Below are 14,643 nucleotides of genomic sequence, written 5' to 3'. Positions count from 1 at the left end.
CGATAACCATGAATTTTTAAATGCAAAAATGAAAAAAGTAAATTTCGTTTTTCACTGTTAAGTGGATTGATCACAAAACTGTAACTTCTATAACATGGAGAAAAATTAATGAAACAACTTTACTGAAGACACTATGGCTCTAAAATCAAGTCTTTTGGGTCAAAATAATTTCGATCACATTTTTGCAACTTTGGATGGAAACAGTGTGCATCGGTAGCATTGAATATTTTGCTTGACCGCGCATAATAGTTTGCTCTCCGCTGTGCCCTCCAGTAGCCGTGCCAGCTAAATATTCTGCAGCGTACGATGGTAACTGTTGCTGCCGTATACAAAATAAAGCTAACATGTTCCGCAGTACCTGGAGGTTGACTCGTATGCAGCTCTCGTTGCTCAATGCCGCGTACCTTTAACAGATGCACTGCACTCGCTATTGTGTAACAAACTAAACTAAAGCTAAATTTTCTACACGCAGTCTTTTGTATCGAGTTCAGAGTAGTTTTTTGCCATTAGGGCGTGGCCACGCAGCTTGGAGAAAGACAAACAAACCAAACACCTTCGATACTACTGAGTGATTTTCATAAGCATCAAAAGAAAGTTTTTTGCTTTCCCGATGAAAAAATCACTCTGGTTCTTAGATTAACCATTTTTCGTTTCTAAAATTCGTTCAATTAGGCAGTGAAAATTCTTGAAATGAGGGTCATAACTTGTTGTGATAAACTATTCATAGGCAACACTACCGTTTATCTTTGGTGCGCCCTGGTCGTTATTGTAAAAATGATTATTGAGAAATAGATGAACATTTCACACTAGTAGTAGCTGTGAAAAATCTCATAACTCTTATCTTCAAGTATTTATAGTTCTGAAAAGAACCGATTCCATAATCTTCAGCTCGAAATGTGTGTTTCACTTTTACAAAGTGTAATCTAGTATAGAAAACAAAGACGTAGTCCTACGTCAAATAGTTGAGAATTTTGCAACAATTTATTTTTATTTGATCCAAAAAGGTTTGTTCGATTTATAATATGTCTTCAGAAAAGTTGCAGATAGCATTATCGTCAATCCAGAAAAAATATTAAACACAAAAATTAATGATTTCTTCTTAAGAAAAAGTTGAGAGTATCGTTATAAAAAAAATATCTGCATAAGTCTACTTTTCAAAGATATGAGATTTTTTCCACAGAAACTACACATTGTTATCTATACACTAAAATCAAAATTTAAAAAAATTTGAAATTTTTTTTCGCAATATCGTAACTCTTAATTTTTATTTTACCATATTCCAAAAAGATGAAATTGACGTTTAGAAAATAATGTGTCGTTATTGTGAAAAAAAGATCTTCAAAAAATAGCCTTTGTAGATATTCAAATTGTAATGATTCTTCTACCTTTTTTTTAAAGAAATGTTTTTTTCTTGCGGTATATAGTTTTTTCTGGAACGTCAAAAATGCTATACGCAACTTTGCTGAAGACATATCATAAATCAAACAAACCATTTTGGCTCAAAAAAAATCTTTTGAAAAAATTTTGAAATACTTCACTTTTTTGTTTCTGTTTTTAACAGAAACAGATTTTAGCAAACATTGTTGCCTTAAATGTGTAAAAAGAATAGATTTTATTAAAAGGTACTTTTTGAGATATTAATTATGTTGTGACAATTTGAAAAATTTCCAAAAAAAAATTATTACAGAATTTTTTTTCTAGAACAGGAAGTTTGTTACCCACAACTTTGCTGAAGACACCATTTCAATCAAATAAACCGTTTTTCTGATATTGAATATTTTATTCATCAGTCTACACGAAATCTAAGTCTACATGAAGAACTGATATAAAAATGGCCTTTAAATCCAAAAGAAACAACTGTGAAAAGTTTTAGTGGAATCGGAAATGACATGTTAAAAAAATTATTTTTGTCCTTGGAATTGCTCATATCGAAAGCTTAGTTATATTTGATTTCTAAAACAGAGCTGTATGGTGTCCGCATATATTGCTTGCTTGAGAGTTTTCAAAACAAAAACCAATAAAGATAATGTAGAACATAAATAAAAACATTCCAATGTGAGAGCCTTGAGATCAGATGCAACGCGAATAGATTATGATTTTTCCATTGAATTCAACTATTCGTAGTAAAGAATTTATGGTTACATATGTTTTTTTTGATTTTATTTTCATATTTGTTCATTTCTTTATGACGAGAAAATGGAAACACAATAATTTTAATTATAAATTACCGTAGAATAGAACAATATAAAACAAAATAGCGACGAAAGCGCAATGAAGAAAAAACAACGAAAAAGAAAAAAATTGAAAGAGTCAAACAAACTACTTTCAGTTGAAAAAAATATTCGTTGGGGACTAATTGAGAGAAAAGAAGAAAACAAAATATATTTGGATTCCTTAATAGGAAAAAAAGAGAAAAAAAATTATTTGGATTCCTAAATAGGCAGGAAAATCCTAAAAATCATTGGTTGAGTAATTCTTTGAGTAAGAAAATTAACAGACATTTTCTAATAGATATGATTGTTTGATATGAAATAGAGAAATTCAATACTGGTTTCGCAAAAATGGTTTATCTCGAAATTGGCTCATACTCATACCTCGGGATGATAGTTGTTTCTGATGTGAAATTTTTTAAAGGAACACGGTGAAAATATCAAATAACTTTGAGCCACGATAGTTTTGTTTCGTGGTGACTTCGTATAAAAGCCAATACTCATTTGTCAAAAAGTGCAATTAAATGTTCCAAATGCAAAACAAAATCTGGCAACACTGCCGCTGCAAAATGTTATTATTTTTGATTTTCTTGAGTAATTTTCTCCAAAAATCATCTATCAGTTGATTTCTAGACGTTATGTATTTGTAACCATATTTGCGGTAAGTGTTACTTTTCTCATTTCATTCAAAAAAACCGACGACTGAAATGCATCGAGAGTTGAAAAAAGCTTACAGAAATGCTGCTCTAAATGAAAATTGGTTCAGTCACTTTAAAGACGGTTATTTCGATGTTGACGATTTTCTGCATGAAAGAAGGCCAAAAACCTTCGAATACGGTGAATTAGAGAATCCATGACGAACGCTGGAACGGCTTGCTTCAGTATTAGAAGTTACCCGCTAAGCCATTTTAAATCACTTTGCAAGCTTTGGCAACAATTAAAAAACAAGAAATATGGGTTTCTCGTGATTTGAAGACAACAGAAGTTGAGTATCCTTGTTTTTGCCTATGACAAACTGCTCCAGTGCACAGTGGTCCAATAAGGCAAAAAGTGGAACTCAATTCCATAGCTCCTTTCACCTTTATCCTAGCTCAATGGAGCCTTCGGAACAATTGTTCGTATGAATAACCCACATAATCTTAAATTATCAAAAGTTATTAAAAGTTTACTATATTAGAAATCACACAAACTAACTGTTTTGTGTTGAGGGATAAAACTTTTTTTCATTTATTTCTTCTGGAAAATATTAGGCTTTGGGCCCGTTATCCACACTTAATATTAAAATACAATAAAAATAAAGACAAAACTAGAATCAATTAACAATCATGAAGTTGTCCTCTTAAATATAAACTTCGTCTGTTTTTTAAGATTGCAGGTGACATGTCGATGTTAACAATATGCTGTAGTTCATTAAATGATCTCATGAAACGGAGTGTAGGTTCATGTTGTAAATAATTCCAAGCTCGTTGCGGAGGGTTGAACACTCTTGGATTTCTCAGCGTAACCGTATCGCTATTACGATGTGTTCGAGCTGAAAGGGTTTGACTATCAGTCCGTCCTGCTAATAAATTGGTGAAGAATACTATGTCAGCAATCCTATGTCGGCAATGTACTGTGTCAATGTTAACTAATGCACACATTTCTTGATAGGCAGGTAGTTGATCACCATTGCATCTAAGGTTCTAAGGTAAGGAGATATTTTACGAGAAAATGTCATAACTGAACATTTTTCAGCGTTAACGTTTAAACCACTATCCGAGCAGAATTGTCCAAAACTTTGCATGTCCAGTTGTAATTCAGAACAATCGTCATTTGTTTTGATGGGCAAGAGGTTTTCACATCATCAGCATAAATCGGAATCATGGCATTAGTCAATTTGTCGGGAAGCTTGTTTATCACGAGTACGAACAACAGTGGTCCTAAGTGGCTTCCTTGAGGTACTCCCGAATTCACTGTGAACGAAGCAGAGACGTGTCCCATTATTTTAACATACTGAACTCTTCCCACCAAATATGTTTGCAACCAATTGTAGAGTTTGTACTTAAAGAAAATAGGCATTTTGTTTGTTCAGCAAAGTTTCATATTTTTAAATCTTCTACAACTTTGGCGAATAAACCATTCCTCTCACGCTTAACACAAAAAAAGTTAGTTTGTTTTATTTTTATTGTAGTTAACTTTTCATAAATTTTTAAAATTTGAGATTATGCGGGTTATTCATTCAAACAATTGTTTCGAAGACACCATTAAGCTAGAATAAAGATGAAAGGCGCAATGGAATTAGGTTTCACTTTTTGCCGTTTTAGACCACTGTGCAGTGACAAAAGGCAGGGTTTTCTTCATCGCAGTGTGACGGGTGATGTAAAATAGATTCATCACAGAACCCAAAAAAATGTATTTTGTTGGAAAAGGCTGGTATTATTTATTTTGAGCTGTTAAAACCGACTCGAAACATCACTGGGAAACGGTATCGACTTACGATAAAGTCAAGTATTGCACGAAAACAGTTCCAATATGAACAGAAGCTCGAGAAAGTGATTCTTTTGCATGACAACGCTCGGCCTCATACTGCCAAAGTCTTCAAAATTTACGTAGAAACGCTCAAATGGGAAGTCGTATATGTTGTCATAAATTATTCACCTCAGTTAATTGCAGTTTTGTTGAATTTTTCCACCAACACGTGTGGATGAAAATAACTCAATACGCTCAAATTAAATGTACATAAAACGATAAAATACAAATCGTTTATATCCTGTTAGACACCAATAACATAAGATTTCTTTTACTAACCGCGACGACAGGTGTTATAGACATTTTATTAGATTTATACCAAGAGTGTTTTTTCTTTTGATTTATTTCAGATTTCACATTATCTCTCGGCAACCACATCTCTCGACAGCGCAAAAAAAAATAACCACTAGTTATTGTACAATGGGGCAAACCAAAATAGGCAATACTCACGAATGATACTGTGCCTGGAGAAAGTTGAACTCCTCCTTTATCCGCTCAAGTGTTTCCGCTATCGTGAACTGTCGTCCCTGCGGGGGTGGACCCTGTAATTAGCAAATCAAACAAAAAGCACCAATTAGTTCCGCTATCGCCAATCAATCATTTCACGGTGTGGCGCGCTGTTTAACTGATAATACTCCCCCACTCTCCACTCTATCACGGAATCATAGTTAGTAATGCCCGTGTAATTATTATGTGTAAACACTCCCAGCTCGACCCGTTTGCTCCAATTGATATTGCCTTTCAAATGCAAATTATAATTAATCGAACTAATTATCATAATCTTTATTGCTGCCGCAAGCACAAACACGCACACATAGACAGACAGACAGAAAGAGAGAGACAGAGACAAACACACATAAAATCTATTCACGTTGTGAGAGGAGTGGAGCAAGTAGAACGGTTAGAAGAGAAAGTGCGGAGTTTCGATTTCACGAATCGGATAATCATCGTGACATAAATGTGTCACGTTTGGTTACACGCGAAATCATCCCGCCGCTACTCCTCCACCTCCACTCTCCATCTCGTTCGTCTCCTATCATTCACACAATGAAATATTTATAGACTCAAATTAAATACAATTACAGCACCTTCAAATTGGCAGTCATATTAACTGCTTGCTTGTTGAACACTGGAATCCTGCTGGAAATGGCAGCCACCGAAAATCACTCCGCCACGCACACACACACACACCCGCACAAAAGAATAACTGTTGCGCTGTAAAATTAATCACTTTTCACCCCCACGCGGAAGGCCAGAAGCGCCGATTGTTCCCGGCAGTTGACACGTTGAATCACTGATCCGACCACCGATCGGTCTCGCGGGGACCAAAAATAATTAAACTGATTAATTCATTCGTTGGAAAATGTGCTTTATTTTATTATCGTAATATTGATGTTTTATTCATGCACACTTCCCCACCGTCCCAGCCGCTGACCGAGCGAGGTGATAATGGGGTTGGTCATTTGACTGCCACTCCGGAACAGTAGCACACATAAACACACAACGAAGCACGTGCGCACGAACGTAAACACTGCGGCTGTCCCGTACCGGGTAACTGTTTTTAATATGTTATTTAAAATGTAGAATAAATTATTAAATTATTATGCCTCTGTGGGATTTCCGCAGTCGCCGGTATAGAGTCAGACTGCTCTCACTTTCGCTTGATTCGGTGGCCAACAAACGCCCACACGGATCGTATTGTTTTGGTTTGGGGTTCGGGTTCCAAATCCAAATGGTCGCTGTATTAAAAAAGTGACATCTTTTGCACCCCGTCTTTTTAGATGAATGAGCGACGGCAACGAGTTTACAACGAACTTCGGGGCAGTCACTCTCTCTTTACGGAAGGGTTGAATTGGCCAATTCAATTACAGATGATATTAATCCAATTTGTGAACCGATTTTTTCTGTCGCTTTAATCCTCACTCTAAATTCAAGAGTCGTCTTATTGATGGGTATCCTTGCGTATTCAAAAAAAAAAGGGATGACCTTTTCCGCTTCTCACTACGTTGTTATTCTTCTTTTGTCGCACAAAGAATTTTTTCGCAGAAATGACTCTTTCGGAAATTCACTAACACACATACTCAAACGCGTTCACAAAACGCACTTGGATTCCATTAACCGCAGCAGGGATCTTCTTGCCATCCAAGCTGCAGCACACACTTCACCCTGTTGATGTTATTGCAGAACGCGCGTCAGCTCAGCGCACCGCATGAAACCGAGTACCGAGTCAAGGACACAAGCAGAACCGAAAGGATCCTTCCAGCACGAGCTTCGAGACACAAATGACGAACGGCGGCATGGCACATGCAAGGATAACTCTCTTCCCTTTACCTTACACATGCACACTCGTTTGCTCTCCCTTTTCTCTCTCTTTCTCCGTGCGGCATTCGCGACACGGCACATAAAAACATGGGAGAGTGCTACTGTCTTCTTTATCGTAATCACTTGATTCGCTCAGTAAACTTTATTACCCACGAACAAACACAATCAGTGATGCCAGCATTCATTTTTGCTAGCTTCTAATGACGAGCGTCGTGCTGACTCCTCTTGTGATATCAGAATTTGATTTTTATTTATTTCGGCACTTTGCACTACCGGTTTTTTTTGTTATCTACTTATATTTTTATTTCTTTTAAGGGATTTTCTAGACCCTTTTCACCATTTCTGGTTCAGTTATTTTTAGTTTTGGTTTATTATTTTTAGAAAATGCTGTCGAATTTTATGTATTTATTCATACAAAATAGAAGATTCAAAATTATATGTGTCATTCAATTCTAATCAATTAAGATACTATTTATACAATCAGAGATATTTCAGTTCTATAGCTTTGTTTTGTTTTTATTTCACGTAAATGTGCAACCCACATACTGGCAACCGCCACCTCAATTTTCTCTCCCGAATAAACGTACACAGCACGCTGCCAGTTTTTCCTTTACTCTCTCTCTCTTTCTGGCCCCTTTGTTATCGTATGCTTTCCACTCCGGCAAGGATCAGCAAATTCGCTGCTCATGAATGAAAGTTATTGAAACAAAAACCGTCCTCTATCCTTGCGATACGACCCTCCCGTAAATGCTTTCACCCGCAACCAGCCCGCAGCAGCACGAACGGTATGGAACGGAGACGGAGAACCGTTATCGGGGTGGGTGCGTTTGTGTACAGTAGTGTCCTCCTCGCCTCACTCTCGGTGTGTGTGAATGTGTGTCACTCTGTGGGATTGGAACTCTGGAATACAACACCGTCGGTCGTGTCGTCGTTTTCTCATTTCGCGTGCGCGCATGTTGAAAGGACTCGTAAGTGTGGTTTGAGGTTAACAACGGTGACTGGTTGACTGACTGTTGACGCGGTTTTCCCGACAAAGGGCTGGCCATCCAATTCAACCGTGAACAGTGATCTCGGAAGAACTCCCTACTTAGCGAGGCTATTATGACGAGTCTTTTTTTTTTTTTGTTATTCCCGTTAAAACAGGATGAAGTAAATTTATTGTTATCGAAGTATTGGTAGGAAAAGACCTACTTAAATACACTTCAGATTGCAGCCGAAGCATGATCCAAACGGATGAAAACTATAAGGAAGTGTGCAATCCTAGCACGAAACGCACACGCAAAGCCGCGATGCAAAACGCAAGAGAGGGGGATGAGAACACGGCCGCTGCAAGCGCAATCATCATCGTCATCATCAGTAGCAGGACCGCCTCGCAGATGCTGCTGGTGGTGATGGCGAAAGAAGAGCACGATAGACAAACAGCAAACGAACCGAAAGCGGAAAAAAAATAAGGCAGCATGGTGTTATGCCGGGATTAGAACGGTAGTTGCTGGATCGCCTGACTGATGATGGTATGGTGCTACGGCATGAAGTGGTTGGAAGCCCACGCGCACAGTTTGCCAACTGCTTCCGAAGCTGATGTCACTCAAACTTCCTCCTCTACTTTCTCTCTCTTACTCTTTTGGTATTTCTCTCCTGCTGATCGTGTAGACCTGAATCAGGCAGGAACCCACCTGGTGTCACGTAGGCTGGCGCTGGAGTCAAGACGAGAAATCAACGCAAGCCAGCACCGTTCGGTCGTTCGGAAACCGTACTTCGATGGGAAATGTACTGCTGATTTAGAGAAGATTGAAAATAAACAGGATAATGACTACATTTTGCCGCTGTGGTGTTACTGCGTTCCAGCGCGTCGCAACGACGGACGTGCGGTTATGGAGTACCCCGTCTGCGAGTTTGAATAAAGAGATTAAATACTCTTTTTTGTGCATTGTTTCTGACGAAACACATATGTATGAGCATAAAAGTGGTCCTAGCTTGAATCAATGATACTAACATTTAATAAAGTGTACATAATTGAGACTTGATAGTTTATTGGTTGCGATTGGAAAAACATTGATTCGGACGACATTTTTCCGTACTTTGTACCCTCTGTGAGAACTAGGGTAAGCACGTAATGTTGATGAGGGACTGATTTTGTATGCTCTTAGCTTTCATACAATTTTATGACATAATAATTTTCGCCATTATTTGCTAACTGCGTAATAAAAATAGAAGTAAATTTTCAAGGTCGAGCAATTTTTTAGTCTTTGATTTAGTATATTTTGTATTTTGCACCAACCTGAATAATTTTTATTTTCACCAATTTTTGACCGTCGATTATGGTTTCAATGGAAATCGACTTTTCAAATTTCGTTTACGATAGGTTTCTAAAGTTTTGTCTTCTCGTAAAAATTTCCCATATGAAATATTAGCTCAATCGGACTTCGGGAAGTAGAGCCTCAAAGCGGTAAAAGTTTCAGGGGATGTCAAAACCGCTCATCTTTCGCTCCGTACTGACCGTGAACGGGGACTACTTGAAGCAATCGTTGACGGAGATGGAGCGGCTTGTGCTCCCCCAGTTGCGTTCATTTTGAGTTTCTGGGCAAACAAGAAAGACCTACTCCAACAACTTTGCCGCGAAAATTGAGAAGAAATTGGTAAATAAAACATAGAAAAATTCAAAAGCATGCATACACGCATGTTTGCGTCCACTATGGCGAATGTTTCATTAAACTTCCGGAAGGCCACTCGCAAGGACGAGAAGTTAGAAAATTCATCTAACTCAATTATCTGTCTTAGTTTTTTTTTTCTATCACCATCCGGAAAAAGTCCCCTTTTCAATGAAAAAATTACTACTGAACGAAAATCCAATTTTTCTTAAACATTCCATTGGCACCCTATTGTTGATGCACTGTCTGTTTTCCAAAGAATTATGTTCAGGTATAAATAGGTAACATTACGATGGTTTTCAGCAAAGTTGTTTCATTATTTATTCGCGAGTTTTGTGGTGAGGATACTATTCTGTGATTAAATCGCCTTAGAGTGGGAAACGGATTTCATTTTTCTCATCAGACCGTTACAAATTTTTTTTTTTATGAACAGCCACCCACCTCCCCTCCCTGGCCCCATGACTTAAAAAAATTGAAAATTGGAAAAGGAAGAAAAAATAGATGAAGAGGTTGTTTATAAACACGACCGCAATGTTGGCGTAGAATTAGGACAGCCTGTAGAATGAAAATGAACTGAGAATGAGAAGTTTTAAATTTTCAAACCCGTAATTACTCGAAACTATAAATTCTGGTTTATGCAAGATTCGAACAAATACGACGATATGCCAATTTCACGACAGTTTGTTCGTTATTTGTTTTGTAAAGTCACTGCAAACCAATCACGGGTGCTGTATTTTCTTACTTATACGCTTAAAGTTCCTAGGCGTAAATAACACACCGTTTCTTTATAGTAAACGCACGATTACTGCAGTACTCAGATGTGGAAAACTCATTTCTACTACTTCAATTGAAAATATGTGGTCGTTTTTAACAGCACAGTTGGTTTTAGTTTGCACAAAACTGGGGACATGCCTGCATGTCGACGGTGCTTCCCACACCGAAGGGAGACCCAAAACCTAGCGCTGTGGAACGTATTATTTACTCTGTTATTCCGTCCGCTATGAAAGGTAGCGAAATATTTGAAATCTACGCCTGCTGCAGCTCTGCTTGCTGCTGGTCGATCCAGTTCCCAGTAAGTCATCCTCTTGCAACTGTGGTCGGATATACCACTCTCGGTACTCATGTAGCTACCCACTACTACTATCAGCTGCTACTAAGTTGGGACCATTTTTCCCACCGTCCATTAGTAAAATGATTGGTTTGAGCAGAAGCAGGCTTTTAAATAGCCCAAGAACGCATTATCGGTTAACTAGGTATAGTATTTCATCGACCGTGTTGGGGAAAGCATGCATTAATCGACCAACAAGATCAATCGAAATTTGCGTTTCAATAACGCTTGACCATTTTCAATAGCACAGGTCATAATTGTTTGCCGTATGCTATTGGGTGTTGCATATATCTGAAGAAAAAGAAAACTCAGTTCGAACTGACACATGAACACATTAAGCGACCAATAAGGGGTCCAAATCAGTGTTTCAACAAGGGCTAACGATTTTCAATATTGCAGCAGTTTAAGGGACGACATCGACGGACCAAATGTTTACCTTGCGACAAATCCTCGATAAATTTCGAGTATTCAACTTGCAGACGCACCATCTGTTCATAGACTTCAGGGCAGCGTACGATTCAGTTAGGAGAAATGAGTTATGGCAGATTATGCTCGAACATGGCTTCCCAACAAAGCTGATTAGGCTCATACGTGCCACCCTTGAAGGTTCTACATTAAGCGTCAGGATAGCCGGTGAGATATCGGACTCTTTCGTGACGTTAGATGGTTTGAAGCAGAGTGACGGGCTGTCAAACTTATTGTTCAACATCGGCTGGTGTGCAGAGAAGCGGCACCATCGTTACGAAGTCGCACATGCTTCTAGGTTTTGCGGATGATATCGACATTATTGGTATTAATCGTAGAGCAGTGGAAGAGGCCTTCGGACCTCTCAGGAAGGAAGCTCTAATCGGCTTGTCATAAACTCTGCCAAAACAAAATACATGGTGGCTGGCAGAGTGCGTGGTAGTCCGTCGGAGGTTGGTGCTGCGGTGGTGCTAGATGGGAAAACATTTGAAGTAGTCGACGATTTTTTTTACCTGGGAACAATAGTGACATGTGACAACGAGGTTAGCCGTGAGATAAAGAGGCGGATAGCAGCCGCAAACAGGACCTTTTACGGATTACGTAACCAGCTAAGGTCCCGCAGTCTGCAAATCCGTACTAAACTTGCACTCTATAAAACACTGATTCTTCCGGTGGCTTTTTACGGCCACCAATCATGGACGCTGAAAGAGGCTGATCGGCGAGCTCTTGGTGTTTATGAGCGTAGGATTTCGCGTTCAATCCTTGGCGGCAAACTAGAAAATGGTGTTTGTCGCAGACGCATAAACCATGAAGTGTACCAGGCATACAAATCGACGGATATAGTCAAGCGGATAAAACACGGCAGGCTTCAGTGGGCTGGGCATGTAGCGAGAATGCCGGATGAGCGTCAAACTAAGGCTATATTTACTGGAATCCCGGTAGAGGTCGTCGACTTCGGGGTAGACCCCGCACTCGTCGACGAGGATGCACGCGAAATAGGTGTTAGGGGCGATTGGAGGATAGCAGCCCAAGACCGAGGGACATGGCGACGTATTCTGGATTCGGCACTGGATCGATAATCGGTCTGTCGCCATAAAAGTAAAGTAAAGTAAGTAAGGGAGAACATTATTTCCATTGCTGTGAGAATGAAGAAAACTGGTTGGAAACTGACTGATTTTTGAACATTTGAAGGTGAAAAATTTTCGTGACGCTCTCTAAGTTTTTGGTTTTAGAATTCGTTTCCCTATAATACAGGGGTACATCATTAACCATTTGGTATGTCTTTTAACGACCCTCTCACTCTCACTGGAGTTTTTTGTTACTAAATTGAGCATATACGCTGTCAAAAACCAGTAACATTAACAAACGGCTTTAATTATTTTGACGTAGAATTACGTCTTACGGCAACTTATATAGGCCCTACGTATGATGCCGTGTGACGTGATTCTACGTCAAAATAATTCAAGCCGTTTGTTGACATTATGGATTTTTTGACAGCGTATATGCTCAATTTAGTAACAAACATGTCCAGTAAGAGTTACAGTGTCGTTGAAAGGCATGCCAAATTTTCTTTATTAAATTGTTTGTTTGACACGGCAAGCATGTCAAATGATTAATAAAAATGATCATGTGTCATTTTTCAACATTCATTCGCGGTCAAATTATAAACGTCGTAATTTGCATGTAAATTTTCAATAAAAATATACTTTTTTTTATTCGCGTTATTTTTTTCATTTTTCGATCCCCCGCCCATGGCTTTCTTGACATAAAAAACAACTCAAATTTAGTATCAAGACCGATACTAAATACAATACGATACAATAAGACCATTAAATATAAAAATACACTTTGTTCGACAAATTCGTAGCAGATTTCATAAGAAATAACTTTGCCGAAATCAAGATGTTTTTATTGAAGGTAGGTATTGAACGAGACGTTCTCGATGATCAATCAATTTAATTAAATTGACTCAATCGTAGCTAGAGAACAACAATTCCGATCAACATTAAATCAAGGGATGAGCAGATCTTCACAAGAAAACATGAATCTTTGTCTTTGTTTTCTAGTTTTCAACCAATCGTGAGCTTGCTTCCTTACGACAAATAGAGAATGTGCGAAAATCAATCGCTGATTTCATTGTGGTGGCCGTGACGCACAGACAGAGAGTTGCGATGTGTACTTCTGGTTGGTTAGATCGTGCCACATACTTAAGCTTAGGCAGATGTTATGATATCATTTTAAAACGCTTTTTATCTTGCAGCTACTGGACGGATTTTGAGTACCAATTTTACAAGTATTACACTGGCCAACACAGGTGCACTCCAAAAGTTCAAACCGAAAGAAATTAAAGATTATAGTTATTTAACCATTCCTGTGAATTTTGGTGTCCAGCCACTAACTTTTTTTTCAGAGAATTAATCCATTCCCCGCGGGTGATGCCATATGGCATCACCTGACATATAAACTTTGATAACAGTTGACTTTGATAACGGATTTGAATCACAACTGATAAAAAAAATTCCCTGAGAGCTTAATAAAATGAAAAATAGGGCAATAATTTAATCGACCATTTTCAATCTACCTGAAACTTAACACAGATGTTTCTAAGGTTAAATTATGTCCATTTTTTTAATCACGACTTATATTTAAAAAGAGCTTTCATGAAAATGGTATTGAGGATGATTACATTTTTTTAAAAATACAGAACGGTTTGTTTGATGGGTATGACGTTCTCGGCAAAGCTGTAGACATTAATTTTGCTCTTCCAGAAAAATATAATCCGTAAGAAAAAACGTTTTATAATGGAAGAACACATAAATACATGTGGCTGAAATGAAAATCTTAAAAAGACACTCATTAAAAAACTGATTTTATCCAGTTTTTATTTATTTTTGATGTCTCTAGCCATTACAGGTTTTTCAGAGACTTAAATGAGTTTCCTCGTAAACATAATGTTATAGCGACGAACCCAGCCAGCAATTTCTATACGACACTCTCACATAAGTGGACGCATTTCGCTAATAACTATAGGCACCTAAATTTAAAGGAAAGATTGAATAGCACACTTCATCATATTTTATTATGATTCGTCGTACAATAAGGTCGCCTTTTACGCGGGTTGCTTTCCTCCATTACTCAAAAGCGGTACAAGATATCGACCTCATTTCAATCACGTTTTCCGTTTTAGGCCACGAATGATCATTTATCATTTAAAAAAATTCACAATTTTTGGTGTAAATACTCAAAATTTAAAATATTGAATTTTGGTCTCTAGATTGGCCACTATCATATTCAAACGAGGTTTTAACGTTTTAGGACGGTTTTCTTTGTTATATTTGCAACTCAAAAGAGTTTTTTACGCGGGCCCATACAAATTTGGAAC

General features: G+C 38.0%; 1 protein-coding gene across 10 annotated transcripts in view; it reads right to left on the bottom strand.

Moving 5' to 3' along the window:
• The window catches only part of LOC129727630 (protein groucho), a 343,638-nt gene that overhangs the window by 165,663 nt on the left and 163,332 nt on the right, over positions 1 to 14,643 (bottom strand). For 9 of the 10 annotated variants that reach the window (XM_055685625.1, XM_055685632.1, XM_055685627.1 and 6 more), the window contains exon 3: positions 5,169 to 5,260. In XM_055685625.1, the coding sequence (XP_055541600.1) occupies positions 5,169 to 5,260 (92 nt within the window). Of the gene's footprint in view, positions 1 to 5,168; positions 5,261 to 5,806; positions 6,990 to 14,643 lie in introns of those variants that run through there. The other variant, XM_055685629.1, reaches the window with a different exon arrangement.

This window comes from Wyeomyia smithii, chromosome 3 (assembly GCF_029784165.1).
Source record: "Wyeomyia smithii strain HCP4-BCI-WySm-NY-G18 chromosome 3, ASM2978416v1, whole genome shotgun sequence".
Lineage (NCBI taxonomy): Eukaryota > Metazoa > Arthropoda > Insecta > Diptera > Culicidae > Wyeomyia > Wyeomyia smithii.
Note: the sequence above shows the minus strand (reverse complement) of the source record. Positions and strands in the feature narration are given on the sequence as shown.